Below are 18,934 nucleotides of genomic sequence, written 5' to 3' on the forward strand. Positions count from 1 at the left end.
CAGAAACAATTTGAGTATTGTGGAAAAACAATCAGAATAACACAGGATCTGGCAGCTTCCACATTAAGGGATAGAAGGGCTTGGAATACGATATTCCGGAGGTCAATGGAGCTAGGATTAAAACCAAGAATCACCTTCCCAGCAAAACTGAGTATCACGGTCCAAGGCAAAATATGGACTTTCAATAAAATAGAGGACTTTCAAGCTTTCTTAGTGAAAAGACCAGAACTGAATAGAAAATTTGACTTTCAAACATAAGAATCAAGAGAAGCACGAAAAGGTAAACAAGAAAGAGAAATCACAAGGGACTTACTAAAGTTGAACTGTTTTGTTTACATTCCTACAGGGAAAGATGATGTGTATGATTCATGAGACCTCAATATCATAGTAGCTGAAAGGAATATGCATATATACGTATGTGTATACATATATATACTTATGTGTGTGTCTATGTATATGTATATGTAGGTGTATACATACACACACACACACACACACACACACACACACATAAACACACACACACAGAGGGCACAGGGTGAGTTGAATATGAAGGGATGATATCTAAAAAAATAAAATCAAATTAAGGGATAAGAGAGGAATATATTGAGAGAGGGAAAAAGAGAGAGATAGAATGGGGTAAATTATCTCGCATAAAAGTGGCAAGAAAAAGCGGTTCTGTAGGAAGGGAAGAGGGGGCAGATGAGGAATGAGTAAATCTTGCTCTCGTCAGATTTGACCTGAGGAGGGAATTCCATACACACTCAACTGGGTATCTTACCCCACAGGAAAGAAGGAGGAAGAAAGGGGGGACGATAGAAGGGAGGGCAGACGGGGGAGGAGGTAATCAAAAGCAAATACTTTTGAAAAGGGACAGGGTCAAGGGAGAAAATTCAATAAAGGGGGCTAGGTTAGGAACGAGAAAAACATAGTTAATCTTTCACAACATGAGTATTGTGGAAGGGTTTTACATAATGACATGCATGTGGCCTATGTTGAATTGCTTGACTTCTCAGGAAGGGTGGGTGGGGAGGGAAGAGGGGAGAGAATTTGGAACTCAAAGTTTTAAAAACAGATGTTCAAAAACAACAACAACAACAGAAAAAAGTTTTTGCATGCAACTAGGAAATAAGATACACAATCAACGGGGCATAGAAATTTATCTTGCCCTACAAGAGAAGAAAGGAAAGGGGGATGGGAGGGGAGTAGGGTGACAGAAGGGAGGGCTGACTGGGGAACGGGGCAACCAGAATATATGCCATCTTGGAGTGGGTGGGAGGGTAGAAAAGGGGAGAAAATTTGTAATTCAAACTCTTGTGAAAATCAATGCTGAAAACTAAATATATTAAATAAATTAAATTAAAGAAACAAAAAAAAGTGAGAAAGACTAATTATGGTTTTTTAAAAAGACAAAATACTATGACTTTCAAGTACATACTAAACATGATGTAGCCTACCTTGTCTAGCAGAGATCCCTTACAGATCTCTAGTGAATAAGAATGATTTGCAATCAATATATTAATCTTTTACTTAAAATGAGTATTTTAAGTGCTCAGGAAGTGCTCTCTTGAATAGGTTTTATTGGTTTATTCTAGGTTTTTGTTCAACTAATTCCTTTTTTCCAGTTATCAGCATCCAACAGCAAATGAACACAGTCCTTGTCAAATTATCACAAATTTCAAATTAATAGGAGTTCAAATTAATTAGATGTTATTGTATTTAAAACTACAGAGAAAAATAACACAGATTAAAATCAAGATTTGGCTAGAAAAACTCTAACTGAAAACACTTAAGACTTTCTTTTCTACAATTTTTTTCTCCAAAATATGCCTAATTGTTTCTGAAGGGAGAATATGATCAGAATTAGTGCAAGTTTACAAATAGCAGTAACAACAGTAATCATAGCTTACATTTATATCACATTTTAAAGTTTACACATTGCATTATATACACGTTTTCATTTAATATTCTCTCCAACAACAGAAGGAATGGTGACTATCAAATTAAAGGGGAATAGTAAAGGGTTACCTTCTCCTCATGGCTCTGAATTTTAGTTTTCAGAGGCCTTAATAAGGATTTATACTTGCTTTAAGTCTACTATAAACATAAAGTTGTGATTTTTACCTATTGTACAAAATTATATGTAATATGCACTATTGCCAGTAAGTATGATGTTACTTGTCAATTTTACCTTCAATTTATTGGGATCCAAGTCACTTAACAACCGTGAAAAGGCTTTTGCTGCACTTCGACAATGTTGGTCCATCAAGGCTGTGCAACCTTCTTCAATAAGGGACTGCAGCATTTTTATCAATATAGCAAAATCCTGAAAAATAATATATCAGGAATTATAAATTTCCTCATTTAAGTTGTAACAAGGTGAAAAATGCCCTATAATTTATAACTAGTTATATTTACAGATAACCTGAACAAATATCTTCACGTCACAATATTTTATTAAAGGCATCCCTTTGCAACTAATAGAAATACATTTATAGAATTCAGTATTCATATTAATGAAATAAATTCCCTCTAAAGAACAGTTTCTCCCAAATTTATAAAGTGTAGAATTCAAGTGCTATCATTTTGTGTCCAATATTCTTGACACTGTCACAAGTTAGAAGAGGTGTTTCTCCTACAACTTTGTAGCAATTGCAGGTTGTCTGGCTTTACTGGACTAAACACATACTGCCTTGATGTAATTTTAGGAATCAATTAAAGTATTTCAAGTAAGAACAGCCATCAGTTAACTATCTATTTAGTTAGAACTGACACAGGTACAATCTATTAAATTTCAGATCAATTTCTGACATTAGTACTGGTATTTAGTATTCATCAGGAACTCTGTCACTTTACAAGGACCTGACATCTCATTAATGAATACATCAACTAATTTGGAAGGAACTCATGAAGTCCTATCTCTGTGCTTCTTGGTTAGATGGTTGACAGTAGCCTAGGGAAACTAGAAAAAGAGACAATTTTGTCATCAAAGACAGCTGGCTGCCACAATCGGGCCAAGGGTATTTGCTTTAGTCAGACCAACCAGAAAGTGAAAAGACAGCTTGAGGGCAAAAAAGAACGAAGAATTTTTACATCAAATATTGAGATTTCCAGACAGCGAGGGAGGCACTATGTCTGAAGCTCAACGGGGAATGAGGTAATAACAAGGTCAAGACCTAACAGAAACAAGTCAATTGAGAAAATGAGTGCAAACAAAAATAAGGCCAATTTCTTATAGCATGTAAGATTCACTTTTAAATTTCCCCTATAATGTATTATTATATCTTTGCTGAAAATAGTCTAATTTTTCTGTACTGTATAGCAGTAACCCCTTAAATAACCCTTAAAAAAAGAAAAAGAAGATTTTGTGCTATTTTCAAAGAGCAGGGCAAGAGAGAAGGAAAACAATTCCTCTATCTTCTCTTAAAGCATGAGCTGGGTGAGGAGTAAATCTTTCAGTTCAGGCAATGGAGGGGGTAGCATGGCAGAAAAATGGTAAGGAGTGCCGGGGGAAAGTTGTAGGATTTGCTGGATGCTTATGAAAAAAATGATGTCCCATGGTTTATCCTGAGTCGCATGGCACCACAGTGACTAAGATGGTAATTGTTACCAAACGATAATTTCAGAAGGACATTGTAAATATCACAAATATCATAGTAAACATCCTCAAGAGAAAGATTAGGCAAATTTTCATACTTCATTTAATAACCTTTGGTGTGATGCTTTATCTTTTTATTTCCATGGCTCCCCAACACATTTCAAATGATATCCATAAGTACTAAAAGTTAAAAAGCATATTAAATATAGGGGATCCCTATTAACATTGTAGATATTTAACTACTAAAACTAAGAATATGCTCTAAAAATAAGTAAAAAATAGAAGCACATGCCTAGAATTTTATAACTAAAATGGACCTTGGAAATCATTTAATCTATTTACACATGAGGCAACTGGCAAAGGAACAAGTATCCTTGTGGGGACAAGGTCTACAAACAGCCAGCGTTTTTCACTGTCCCACACTGCTATATTCTATGCTCACACAGTAAGAGTTAGAATGAAGTATAGAGGTCACCTCACTTGGTAGATAAGGAAACTGAGGTTAGAAAGTTTTGAATAACTTGTCCAAAGTGCATACTGGTAAAGGAATAAAGGTGTGATTCTAACCCAGGCCTTCTTTTCATTTTATCATACTGTCTTCTATTTCCCTTATTTTTTTTTTTTTGCCATACAGAAAATATATACTCACATGCATGAGAACACTATTTTTCTTCAATCTAGTAGAGCAAAAATACTTCCTCAATTTTTCTATCATACTTTCGAAAATGTTGTATTAATTTACACAGGGTAGTTTTTTCCTATTAACTTAGGTATCTTGAAATCTATTAACTTCCCTACTACAAACAACAAAGAATGTCTTAAAAAACTTCAGTAAAAAGTAGCCTTTCCTACCTACTAAACTGTTCAAAAAGCATATGTGATTTCTGACACATCTTTGTCAAAGTGAAATGTAATTTCACAGTAGAATATTTCTAATCTATATTTATTTAAAATAAAGAACTGAACTTCAAGTTATCTTATAATTTTAAAAGTTTTTACCGAAAATGACCAAAGATTTTTTAATCACATATTGTGCACAAAGAGTGCATCAGCTACAGAGAGTTGTGATAAATACCTTTCAAAGAATAGTCAATCTTTACTTGGGAATTGCTCTCAGATCTCACACACCTGAAGTATAAATAATTGCTGGTCTATAATAGTGCTAATTGACTAAAAGGATAATTTTACAAGTTTATTTCCTCTATTACATTTTAGCTTTCTGACTACCATTAAGATGATTAAATTATTACTGGTACTGACTTTAGTTTGGAATTTTAGCCATAACACATTTAATAAGTTTAATTTGTAAAAATGAGTAAATGAAATGTAAAATCAACAATAATAAGAAATATATATTTAGCAAAGAATAAATGAAAAATCTGCCGATATGTTTTTATCAGAATGGTATCTCCTACTGAAAATATTTATTTCAATTAAGTAAATAGCAGTGGAAGGACATGGAAAGAACACTTGATTAGGAGTCAAGAGATCTGAGTTTCCAACTGGGCTGATACTTATCTGATATGTAAACCTGAGCAAGTCTCTCACCTCCTCTGAGCCTTGTTCCTTATCTATAACTTAAGTTTGATAGATAATACTTCCATTATCAACCTCACAAGACTGTGGAGAGGCAAGCATGATAGAAATGTGAATTATTATTGTTATTGTTGTCAACAAAAATAATTACCTGTTGTACAGCTCTGGAAGATTTACTGAACTGTTTATCCAACAAGCTTTGCAAATCTATTTGTAAATTCAGTTGCAGGCTAGAATTTAAAAAAAAGATATGTTCAAAAGTTAAGTAAATCTAGTCAATCTGATAAAGTGGCAACTGGTCCTAATTAATCAAGTAGGATTTAGCATTCGTGATGCCCAGTATCATGTGAAGCTCTAGGGATACAAAAACAAAAAAATGAAATAGTCCCTGACCTTAAGGAACATTTATTCTATCAGAAGAAACAACATACATAGAAGTAACTATATCAAAATAAGAATGAGGTAAATTTTTTTTTTGAAGGGGAGAGCCACTAACTGATGGGGCAGGGATAGATAAGGAATAGCTTCATGCTGAAGTTGCTTGAATAGAGCTTTGAAAAAAAAAAAAAAAACAAAGACCATTAAGAGGCATTCCAGGCATGGGGGTGAGCCAGTTAAAAATACAGAGAATGGAGATGCAATGTTGTCTATGAGAAACAGTAAATGGCTAGTTTGGCTAAACTGGAGTATAGGAAGAGGAGTAATGTATAGGGCTGGAAAGGTAGACTGGGTCCAGGTTCTGCAAGGCTTTAAAGCTAATATATGGGGCTTACATATGATCCTAGAGGCAACACAGTACAACTGGAGTTTACGGAATAGAAGAGTGACACGGTCAGCCTTGCACTTTCGGGAAAATCATAGAAAATATAAAAGCAAACAGATGTTCTTAAAAAGGAATTTTAAGGGGACTTACAGTATACAGCATAGCATCCTATTATGAATGTAGATATTAAATGCTGTATGACATAATACTACAATACACTTAAAAAAGAGCATATGTTAACTTATAATTTGATTCCTTAACACATTAAAAAAATTCATACCTTGGCTTTCCCATATCATCACTTTTGTTCTTTGATTTTCCTTTATATTTAGGGCTATGACCTGTAGAAAGAAGATATTTTGTTGTTTGTGAATATGCGTAAACACTTATACATAGATATTCAAATCTCAGAGGGAAGCAGGGTGGAAAGCATTTGAGTTAATATAATAAACAGAGGTTTTCTTGTTGCTGGAGTACACCAGAGAATACATAAGATGGTTTCACAATAGAGACTTTTAGTACAGTGGCAAGCTATATTAATATTGGGGCATATCAACTATTATGGTTTTTAATAAAAGTCTAGTTCTCCTAAAAGAAGAGGGCCTAATAAATTTTCTGCTTACTTTATTGGACAATTCCATCTTTCATAAAATAGAGAAATCAATGGAGAAAATGCTATTCAGCTTAGTTCCTACCAACAAGGATGAACTGGTTGGTAATGAACAAATGGTAGGAAATTTTTGAGAAACTGACGATTTCATTGTGCAGATAAACACTGGACATAGTTAGATCCATACTCTAGACTATAGAAAAACAGATTTCAAGGGGGTGGAGCCAAGATGGCAGCTTGAAAACAGGGACTTGCTTAACCTCTCCCCCAAATCCCTCCAAATACCTGTAAAAAATGACTCTAAACAAATTATAGAGCTACAGAACCCATGAAATAACTGAGGGAAACAAGTCTCCAGCCCAAGACAGCCTGGGTGGTCACTGGGAAGGATCCATCACACTGTGCTGGGAGCAGAGTACAGCCCAACGTGGGCTGTGCCCAGACAGACCAGGCCAGAGTAGACTGGGTAGAGCAGCTGTCGGGGCCGTGAATCACTCAGCTGTGGCAGTTACCAGACTTCTCAACCCACAAATGTCAAAGACAACGGAGCAGGTCAGTGGGAAAACTGCTGGATCTGGGTGAGAGAAGTGCGCTGTCCAGCTGCAGCCCTGGTGCGGCAGAGGTGGCTGCAGCAGAGGCAGGAGCAGCAGCGGGGGCACTGCTTCCAGAGCCCCAGTCCCACATGGTAAGGGGAATCAAGTGGCTGATCAGAGCAGGAGCACAGGGATCACTTTGCTTGACCTGAGGCAAGGTTCTTTCGCTTTGCCCTGCTTGGATCTGGGTTGTGATCCTAGTTGGTGGTTCTTGGGGGAGGAGGAATACTGGTGTGACAGAGCTTTGTGGTGGCTGTGGAGAGGGAGTCCTTCTGGTAGTTACACAGCAGAAAGCAGTACCTGCACTCACAGACCAGAGGACAGGCCAGGAGAGAAGTATCATACCACCTCAGAATAGAAGTAGCTCTGAAAACAGTAGCGCAAGACCCTTGAAGCTTGGGACAAAGCACTGTCCACTCCAAAAGCAGTCATACTCTGACCAAAAGCTTAAAAGTCAAGTAATTGGCTGCGAAAATGAGCAAGAAGTGTAAAAGGACTCAGACTACAGAACCTTTCTTTGGTGACAAAGAAGATCAATATATACAGCCAGAAGAAGTCAACAAAGTCAAAGATCCTATATCAAAAGCCTCCAAGAAAAATATAAATTGGTCTCAGGCCATGGAAGAGCTCAAAAAGGATTTGGAAAAGCAAGTGAGAGAAGTAGCAGAAAAATTGGGAAGAGAAATGAGAGTGATGCAAGAAAATCATGAAAAATGAGTCAACAGTTTGCTGAAGGAGACCCAAAAAAATACTGAAGAAAGTAACACCTAAATGGCAAAAGAGCTCCAAAAAGCCAATGAGGAGAAGAATGCCTTGAAAGGCAGAATTAGCCAAATGGAAAAGGAGATCCAAAAGACCACTGAAGAAAATACTGCCTTAAAAATTAGAATGGAGCAAGTGGAAGCTAATGACTTTATGAGAAATCAAGAAACTATAAAACAGAACCAAAACAATGAAAAAATGGAAGACAAGGTAAAATATCTCATTGGAAAAACTACTGACCTGGAGAATAGATCCAGGAGAGATAATTTAGAAGTTATTGGACTACCTGAAGGCCATGATCAAAAAAGAGCCTAGACATCATCTTTCAAGAAGTTATCAAGGAAAACTGCCACGATATTTTAGAACCAGAGGACAAAACAGAAATGGAAAGAATCTACCGCCTCCTGAAAAAGATCCCAGAAAGAAAACTCCTAGGAATATTGTGGCCAAATGCCAGAGTTCCCAGGTCAAGGAGAAAATATTGCAAGCAGCCAGAAAGAAACAATTTGAGTATTGTGGAAACACAATCAGGATAACACAAGATCTAGCAGCTTCTACTCTAAGGGATTGAAGGGCTTGGAATATGATATTCTGGAGGTCAAAGGAGCTAGGATTAAAACCAACAATCACCTACCCAGCAAAACTGAGTATAATACTTCAGGGCAAAATATGGACTTTCAATAAAATAGAGGACTTTCAAGCATTCTTGATGGAAAGACCAGAACTGAATAGAAAATTTCACTTTCAAATATATGTGTGTGTGTGTGTGTGTGTGTAGACAAAAGGCACAGGGTGAGTTGAACATGAAGGGATGACATCTTAAAAAAATATATAAAATTAAGAAGTGAGAGAGGAATATATTGGGAGAAGGAGAAAGGGAGAGATAGAATGGGGTAAATTATCTCACGTAAAAGTGGCAAGAAAAATCAGTTTTATTGGAAGGGAAGAGGGGCAGGTGAAAGGGAATGAGTGAATCTTGCTCTCATTGGATTTGAGTTAAGGAGGGAATAATATACACACTCAATTGGGTATCTTAGCCTACAGAAAAGCAGGGAGGAAGGGGGGGGCGGCGGCAAGAAGGACATAAGGGAGGGCAGGTTGGGGGAGGAGGCAGTCAAAAGCAAACACTTTTGAAAAGGGACAGGATCAAATGAGAAAACTGAATTAAAAGGAGACGGGATAGGATGGAGGGAAATATAGTTAGTCTTTCATAACATGACTATTATGGAAGTGTTTTGCATAATAATACATGTGGTGGCCTACATTGAATCGCTTGCCTTCTCAAGGAGGGTGGGTGAGGAAGGAAGAAGGGAGAAAATTTGGAACTCAAAGTTCTAAAAGCAAATGTTTAAAAAAAAGGTGTTTTTACATGCAACTGGGAAATAAGATATACAGGCAGTGGAGTATAGAAATCATCTTGCCCTACAAGTAAGGGGATAGGAGATGGGTGCGGGGAGTGGGGTGAAAGAAGGGAGGGCAGACTGGGGAAAGGGGCAATCAGAATATATGCCATCTTAGGGTGGAGGGGAGGGTAGAAATGGGGAGAAAATTTGTAACTCAAAATCTTGTGGGAATCAATGCTGAAAACTAAAAAAAATTAAATAAAAATAAAGAAAAAAGCAAAAAAAAAAGATTTAAAAAAGATTGAGGAAAATATAAGCAGGTTTTTTTTTCCTTCTCCCTTACAAGGTCTGCTTCCTTCTCTTAATCTTTGAAAATAAATGTTTCTTGATGAGCAGGCGTACTTCAGAAAACCTTGAAAGACTTACATGAACTGATGCTGAGTGAAGTGAGCAGAACCAGGAGAACATTATACACAGTAACAGCAACAGTGTACGATGACCAACTTTGATAGACTTAACTCTTCTCAGCAATACAAAGATCTAAGACAATTCTGAAAGACTCATGATGGAAAATGCTATCCACATCCAGAGAAAGAACTATGGAGTCTGAATGCAGACCGAAGCATACTATTTTGTCTCTCTTTTTTGTTTCTTCTTTCTCACAGCTTTCCCTTTGGTTTTAATTCTTCTTTACAACATGACAAATGTGGAAGTATGTTTAATATGATTGTATGTATATAGCCTACATATCAGATTGTATATTGTCTTGGGGAGTGTGGAGCAGGGAGGAGAAAGGCGAGAGAAAGGAGAAAGCAAGGTGGAGAAAATTTAGAACTCAAAATCTTATAGGAGTGAATGTTGAAAACTAAAAACAAATAAATAAAATTAAAAAAATTAAAAGCATGTGAGCAGGCACACAAAAAAACAAAGGAAGAAATGTTTCTAGAGTTGAAGGACGACTTGGTTCTCTATTGTTCTCTCTCTACTCTTCATTTCTTCCCATTCTGGCAAGTTCTGCCATATAGATAATTTATATGTTGATAAATTCAATAGCTACATAATAACAGAAAAACTATATTTATGTAACTTCTTAATGCCTTCTCTCTGAGATTATTCCCAACTTATCTTGTCTATTGCTTGTTGTACATACTTATTTGCATGTTTCACACCCATTAATGAGCTCCATGAGAACAGGCTTGGTTTTCTGCCTTTCTTGGTATCTCTACTGCTTGATACAATGTCTAGTGCATTTAATAAATGCCAGTAGATGGACTGAGTCTAAAAAAAAGGTTTTACATACATTATCTTGCTTGAGCCTCACAACAACCTTGTTGGGGATGTATTCCAGGTAATATTATCCTCAATTTACAGAAAAGGAAACTGAGGCTTGCAGAAGTTAAGAGATTCACTCATGATTATAGAGATACTAAGTACTGAAACAGGGCTTGAACCCAAGTCTTCCCAAATTTAAATTCATCAATCTTTCCACTAAATTATGCTACATCTCAAAACTCTGATACCTCCCACTATCCCATGTCTAACTGACTGCCAGCAAGTCCCATTGAGGAGTCCTAGCTTCACCTAAAAACTTCCCTCCAAAGCCAGCTTCCTGTTTTGAATTCTCTACTTCTGTTAGCAGCATCACCATTCAATATTGTGAACCACATTTGCCATTTCTCTCCTTCTCTTCCACATATACAAACACCAAGTCCTTTTGCCTTTTCTTTCCTAATCTCTTTTACATCTATACTTTCCTTTTCTTTCTCACTGTCACTACCCAATTCCAAGGCTATTATCACTTAAAATGGATAAGAATTGAACTTCTTATTCTACTGATTCAGGGAAATCTAAGATGAAGAAACTCCCTATATCAGCATTTTCTTTTTCACTTGGTCTTAGAGAATTGACTAAAGACCTGAGAAGTGTCCAAGATCACACGTCCAACAAGTCTGACCTTGAACTAAGGGGTCTCATTCTGAGACCAAGTCTATAATAATTACTTAGGTAACAAAAATTCCCCAACTGATTTCCATATTCTCTTTCCCAAACAACTCACATAATACCACCTGCCAAATATTAAAGATACTGATTTGATCTTATCACTTTCTTTCTTAAAAAAAAAAAAATATTCAATAGTTAACTATCTCCCTATAGCACGAGGCAGAAAAGACAGAAAAGACCCAAATCCAGCCGCAGTGTGAGACAAGACAATTTTTGCATTTCTAAATAAAAAAAATTTTATTTGAAAATTTAAAAACTGGGGCAGCAGCTAGGTGGTACAGTGGATAAGATAACTGGCCCTGGAGACAAGAGGACCTGAGTTCAAATCCAGCTTTAGACACTTACTAGCTGTGTGCCCCTGGCAAACCACTTAATCCCAATTGCCTCCAAAAAAAGAAAAATATACGCAAAAAGCATTCTTAGCTCAAAGTTCCTATACTCCTGCTCCCCACCCCCATGGGAGCAGAGCCCAACTTTAACATGAGGTTCAAAGTCAAAGCCTTCCTGAATCCTCTATTCTAAACAAATTGGTATATTCATTGTCTTCCAAACACAACTTTTCTCACTACCGTATTTTTGTCCACGCCACTCTATCTAGAGTGTCCTCACCTTCCCCGTGTCCAAATCCTACCATTCTGTTAAGACCCATCTCAAAACTAACTATGAAGTCTTTCTTACAAGTCAGCATAGAAATGATCTCTGCTCTCCTTTGAACTATCACACTACTATCTATTCTACACAATTAATTTAGCAATTAATCACAGGTTTTTTCAGCATTTTTTTCTTCTGTTTTGAGCAACTATTTAATTATCTCATCACTTACATTTTCCTGTTTTTATTCCTTATTTTCTTAATTAGATTTTGTGCTTCAGTTTACCCAGATTTTGATCATAGCATTTGTACTATAAAGCTCATCTTCCCCTCTGTGCCTTTACATGTAAGATATCCTTCATATTTACAATATACTGTCCTTCAGAATATACTGTCCTCTTAGAATTTCTTGCTTTTTTCAAGGCTAAACTCAGGAGTCACCCCCTGAGGGAAGCTTTTCCTGGTGCTCCACAGTTGTTGGTGTCCTTCCTCCTCCCTGCAAATTATCTGGTATTTATTTGTCTGTATTTATGGTGGATGCCTCAAGAAGAGTGTAAGCTCCTATTATGAGGCATGGATTATTTCATTTTTGTCTGGGTATTTCTACTGCCGGCTATACAGAAAGTGTTTAATAAACAGTTGCTTAGATGAATTGTTGAATGCAACGAATAGTGGAAAAATAAAGAGTTAAGGAGATGGCATATGAAACATCATGCAGGAAGTATATGATAAGAAAAGGAGGTGAGCTGGTTATACAGCACTATAAGAAATGGCTAGCTCAATAATTACATTTATCACTGAAATGTTAAAAGACTTTGAAGAAGGCCTCAAGGACACTGGATAGATTCTGTATGAAGGATTTATTTAAGGCCATACACATGAATCAAAAGAGGATGAAGAAGCCTAGATGGATTGTGAAATATTGCTACATCAGTGAAATCATAAATATAGTATAAGACACTATGGGAGTAAAAAAGAAAAAAAAGAAACACCTATTTTCTTACTAGCTCACATTAAAGGGCCAATCGTCTCCATTAATGAACTAAAGATCCAGAGGTGTAACTTATACTAAGGTAAGAAAAGTCATGCCACTTGTTTTAAGGACAGCCTGAAAACATTCCACTTCTTTTATTTCAAGTCCTGACAACAAGCTAAGTGCAATTTAGCACTGTGATACACAGTTGGGATTTTTTTAAATGAAAGAACATAACTCCCCCTAACCATATTCTATTAAAAGGTAGGAAACCATATAATGAATTTTAGAAAGAATTTCACAAAAATGCAGTCATATAAGCTCTGAGGAATGCCATCGATGAGTTAGGTTCCCAGAACTAGTAAGAACCCCTTTGGGGATCAGAGAGGATTTTTCAATGTCATCAGCTCAAGCTTTCACAGATTTGTTCCCGTCCCCCTCCCTACTCCTCAAAGGTTATCAGATGGGAATCATTCAGTTTCTGGTGCTGTTGTTAGTCATTTCAGTCATGTTCGACTTTTTGTGACCCCATTTAGGTTTTCTTGGCAGATACTGAAATGATTTGCCATTTTACAGATGAGGAAACTGAGGCAAACAGAGTTAAGTGATTTGCCTAGGGTCACATAGCTAGTAAGTGTCTGAGGCTGGATTTGAACTTGTGAATGAGTTAACCTGACTCCAGGCCCCAGCACTCTATCTACTGTGCCACTCCCATCATTCACTTAGCCTAAAGTAGCCTCCCGAAAGGTGTATTTATTAATGTGGTACACCCCCAAATGTTTGTGGTACAGTATCCCACAAGTACATTCAGAGTATAGAGGTAAGTGGGCTTGAGCTTATTAGAAAGTACATGTGGCTCTTCATGGCTGCATGAAGGTTCCTTTCTCCCATTTATGGGGGGCTAAAGAAGTTCCCTTTAAGCATGGTGTAGATTCTGTCCTGAGTTCCTAGTGAAGGCCTAAGATCAATGAATGGGTCCTAGATTCCCAGGGTAGGCACTACTGCCAGGAATTCAGTGATGCTATGGGAAGATGGGAAATTCAAAATCTTTTGCACCCTCTGAAGCTACCAAGGCCTTTGAGGTATCTTTCATTCCTCCCTCAGTCCTCAGGCAGTTCCCTCCTAGGTGAGGTTCAGCTAGAACACCATACTAGCCTCAATTTCTGGAATTGAAACCATTCTCAGGTTGTCTGTAAATTGTCAGACAATCCCTGAGGTGTGCTCAAGATTCCTCAGTCTATCCAAACACAATTCTTGGAGTTCTCATTCCAGTTGAAAAAGTCTTTTAGAATTGTCTAAGGCTTATCAGAGATAGATGGATTGATGGAGATGCACTGTCACCTAGCTAAGGTAAAAAGGCTTATAGAAGGGCATGGTTTTAACTCCAGCCTTACTGAAAAAATTAAACTGCTCAAAATATGGTACTTGAAGGGGTCAACTCTAATTATTTGGAAAATTCTTACTGGGAAGACAATTGCTCTTTGTGAAGCTAAGCATTTTTCTCACATTACCACAGCCAAAAAAAAAAAAAAACACACAACCCCTAAAACCACAACAAAACACACTGGAGGTGACCCAAACAAAATTAGGAAGCATCCCTAAAATTAAAATTAATATATTATTCCTTTTCTACTTGGTTTCTCATGACAATCTCTGTGTGTGACAGTACTGGCTGTTTGCTTGAGACAAATGCTCTTGCTCTGCTAAACCATTAACAGAAGCTAGGTAGAGGTGAACTTAAGTGAAAAAGCTGGATTAGACCATGATAAATATGGACAAGGTTAATGGAAGTTTTTGAAGTTCTTTTTTTCTAAGTGAACTTATGACTTCATTAAAACACCCACAAGCGTTCCACTTCTATGTTCAAGAACTCTGAAATTTCCTTATCTGATCATGATCTCTTGTCCCTCTGCTTTGCACCCACCAACCATGCTCTTTGTCCTCATTGTGACTTCCAATCCCTCCATCTCTCAGCTCTCTCCCAGATAATCACTCCTGCACTAGCTACACTCTCCACCCTTCTCCACCTTAACTTTTTGGTAAATCAGCTGAACTCTACACTGTTCTCATTGCTTGTCCCTTATCCTATGGACCATCTTTGCCCTGCCAGACCTCAGCCTTTGATTTCTTCTACTATCTACTGCCTCTATTCTCACTCACATGCTGCAGAATGAAGCTAGAGGAAGACATCTTAAACTCAATATGTAAAAATAATTAATTACCTTTCCTCCAAAGCCTTCCTGACTTCCACATTTCTAGTACTGTGGAGGGCAGCAGCATCTGACCAGTCACCCAGGCTTACAATCCAGGGATGTCATTCTCTACTCCTCACTTTTTCATCCTCCAGTTCTAATCAGTTATCAATTCCTTAATATCTCTAGGATAAGTTCCCTTCTCTCTTTTGACAGTACCATTACCCTGGTATAGACCTTGCTGATTTGTTTCCCTGCCTTATGTCTCTCCAAACTCCAGTCCATCGTCCACTGAGCTATCAAAGTGAATTTCCTAAAGCACGGGTCCGACCCCTCCACCCCCAACTTAATAAACTCCAGGGAATCTCTATTGCTTCCAGGTTCAATATAAAATCCTCTGGCTTTTAAATTCCATTATAATTTGGCCCCTTCTTTCCTTTTCAAGTCTTATTACACCCAATTCCCTCTCCACATATGATATAATCTAGAGACAGTGCCTTCCTTTCTGTTCCTCAAGTAAGATACTCCATCCACCTTATTCTCTATCTTTCACAGCAGGATGGTGCAGTACAACATTATTTAATTGAACACCAGATTTACATATGAATAGAAAAATTAACTTACCTGGTGGCAACTCCAATGGGTACTCTTTATTTTCTAATTTCAAAATTTCACGAGATACCTACCCATAACAATAAAGTAAATGAGATCATTAAGAAAAATAGGCTATGAAAAAAAAATCTATCATGCACCTGAAACAAATAGCCATTTTCCCCACTCATATATACTAACATTGGCACCCCTCATAAATTCTCTTCTCTAGTTTGAATAAACTGATTTCTTTACAGATTTTATTTTTCTGGCCTTCTCATCATTGCTGTGACTATTCTCTATATCCCTTCTAAGTACTCTATGTCTCTTAAATTGCCAAGATAGGGAAAAAATTCTCTAGTAAGGGTCTGACTACTACTATGTACACTGTGTAAAGACAATTTAATGGATTCTATATACTTTTGTTCCTATAAGTCATCATATTTTCATTCCAAACATCCTTAAAATTCTACCATTTCTTCTAATTTCCAACCAAACCTACTCTCACTTCCTGAGGAAGAACAAGATCTACAAGACGTAAGGGTTGTGATCAGTTATGTTTTTTCCCATTGATTTATAGACTAAAATCTGACTAATGGATCATTATAGATTTAGATCTGGAAGGAATCTTAGCATTTAGTGCAACCCATTATTTTACAGGTAAGGATACTAAAGCCGATTAGAGTGGAAATGATTTGAGCTGGGACAAACAAATAATAAGCAGTCAGGATTTGAACCCAGGTCTGCAGAATCCAATCCAGCATTCTTTATACTGTACCATAGTACCCCCCATTGTTAAGATGCATTAAAGAATGTTGCCAAGAATCTTTCAGTTGCATTTCCATTGGAATTGGTTTCTATAATTAAAAGCATTTTAAATTATTGGAAGTATCTTTCAAAGAAAACAAATATAATAGCATTGTGAAATAAATTTGTGATCATATTTATATGTGTACGCGTGCTCACATGCACTCATGGCCACACGCGCACACGCATAGCCTGACTGATCTTCTCAACAGCATTAAAAACTCCCCAATTTCTTAAGAGGTTTTGAAATCTAACATAGGGAAAAAATGCTAAAGTCTCCAGAAGGCCAAAGAGCTAGAATACAACAAACAACATGGAAGATATTCTTTGCAGATATTTCATAAAAGTAGATTGTCTCAAAAAAGAAAAAAGATTCCTCTCTGATCAACCCACTAATTCTGACTAATCAGTCAGTATCTTAGCTGAGGCCACTCCCTTTCTTCAGACTTAGTTTCATTTTTATGCCATGATGTAATAGCAATTTAGATTTGAAGAGTTTTCCTATCCATTAATAGGCCATGTGACCTGCTTACATCACAGCAAGTCTAAGTCATGTCTAGTGGGAGGAGCTTCCTGACAGGAAAAGGAAGTTATGTCACAGGAGATGCTGAGAGAGAGAGAGAAAGATGTTATGGCTGCTAATGGCCACCCTCGTGATTGCTAGAACTGAACAGACTGACTCAGCTTGTACTCTGAGTTTGTTTTGGGGAAGACCGAGCAGGGGGTTGGAGAGGTTTTGGGATGGTGAGGTTCCAGGTTGTGATATTGTGTATTGAATGTTTTGGGTTCCTTGCTGTTATGATGAAGTTGACTGACTGGCTGGGGGAGCTGAACATTTGGTTATGGGATATGGTTCTCTGGTGTCTAAATAAATGGTTTACTTCTTCTACCTTCTATGTGGAGAGTCTCGTATACTTTGTGATACAGAAATACATAGGTATTTTGACAATTATCATCTACGTTGTTATTATTGCCTTACTGTTTCACATGACTTTTTGGCTTCCATACCTTTGCCCTTTCTTGAAAGTAAACAACACTTGTCACTTGCATTTTCCTGTTCTGTGAATAAATGTAATTTGCCTCACTAGTCTATCCACTAATCTTTCAATTAAGGCACATGATATTACTAATAAATGCTTGAATGCCCATAGCGGGATGGTATGGGGGGTAGGTACTATATACATTTTCTAGCATTTGGAAAGAGCACTGGAGTTGGATTCAGAGGATATGGGTTAATTGGGCTAATCATCATTTAAAGTCCTCTAAGCCTCACATTACTCACCTGTAAAAGGAAGGGGTTGAACTAGATGGCCTATGAAGTCACAGTTAAAAATCTATGATATTATAAAACTGTTTTTTTGCACACCCTCAAACACACCAAACCTGATGTTAACGTGGAGACTACTATATAGCTTAAAAGATTTCTTTTTACAACTTTCTAAACAAGTTTTGCTACTCCAGCATCAATAACAGAGACATAAAAGATCAATGCAGATCTAAGCATTCAAATTAACTCTATCATTATTAAAGTAATAATAAGTGAAGCCATCCTTAGAGAGGTATTGGACCTGGAACAAATCATTCCCTCTCAAAAAAAAAAATCTATCTAAACATAGACATATAGGTATAAAACTAAAATGAACGTTAAGGATAGCTCTGAAGGGAAAAGAAGTCACAAAGTGCAATGTGAATGTTGTATAGGAAGGGAGAAGCCAAGTGGGGAATACGGGTGAAAGTCTCTTTGCCTTGGGAATGGAGGTAATGTTTACAATGTGATAATATGAAATATAAGCAACTTTTTTAGAAGCAGATGGTAGTGCTGCTTCCTTACCTGCCCAGGCAACAGTGGTTCAGTTCCTTTAAATAAAAGAGTTTCACTCCAGTTCACCATATCCTAGGAACAGCTCTGGGCAGTGTGACTGCTGTATTCTAGTCTTTATATGTTTTCTGTTTTCTCAACATTTTTGCTGATAATTTAAGTTTGTACTATAGGGAAATAAACTTTTTATATTCAGTTTCATTTCTGTGTACATATTCCATCTAAATGAAGTATAACATTGATGTAAGATCTTGAAACACCATCTTACAAAAGAACTGACACTAGGGACAATGGAATTTAATTCTGAAGTCTTAACCCTTTCCTCACAACTCATTTTCTTTACTGAGCATCATCCTAGGAAAATAAGAAAAAAAATAAATTATGAGAAGGAGGTGGGAGTGGAACCCCATAAAAATAATGATACAAATATAACAGAATACACATATTTGAATTTACAGAGTAAATGTTAAGCGAAATTTTTAAAAAGTAACAATATTCTAATTTGAAAGATAAATTTAAAGTAACAGGAGTTTTCTCTCTTCTATCTTTCCCTCCAGATGTAATACTAGCACATGTACTTTTACTGCTAGTTTCTAGAGGTTCCTGAGAGCAACAAGGTCAGCAATAGGAAAAGGAAAGCCCAGTCAGCTACTTATGAATTACCAATCATAAATTAAAATAAACATAAGTAGGGCTTATAAATCCTATACTCTTTAATTAGGGGAGGTGGCCTCGATGACCTATAAGGTCCCTGC

General features: G+C 36.9%; 1 protein-coding gene across 1 annotated transcript in view; it reads right to left on the bottom strand.

The window, feature by feature from the left end:
- Window positions 1–18,934, bottom strand: part of TTC3 (tetratricopeptide repeat domain 3) — a 142,871-nt gene that overhangs the window by 72,264 nt on the left and 51,673 nt on the right. Inside the window, exons 15-18 of the mRNA XM_036747973.1 lie at window positions 15,587–15,644; window positions 6,178–6,238; window positions 5,286–5,364; window positions 2,192–2,326 (exon numbers count right to left, since the gene is read on the bottom strand). Of these exons, the coding sequence (XP_036603868.1) occupies window positions 2,192–2,326; window positions 5,286–5,364; window positions 6,178–6,238; window positions 15,587–15,644 (333 nt within the window). The remainder of the gene's footprint in view (window positions 1–2,191; window positions 2,327–5,285; window positions 5,365–6,177; window positions 6,239–15,586; window positions 15,645–18,934) is intronic.

The sequence above is a fragment of the Trichosurus vulpecula genome, chromosome 2, assembly GCF_011100635.1.
Source record: "Trichosurus vulpecula isolate mTriVul1 chromosome 2, mTriVul1.pri, whole genome shotgun sequence".
Classification (NCBI taxonomy): domain Eukaryota; kingdom Metazoa; phylum Chordata; class Mammalia; order Diprotodontia; family Phalangeridae; genus Trichosurus; species Trichosurus vulpecula.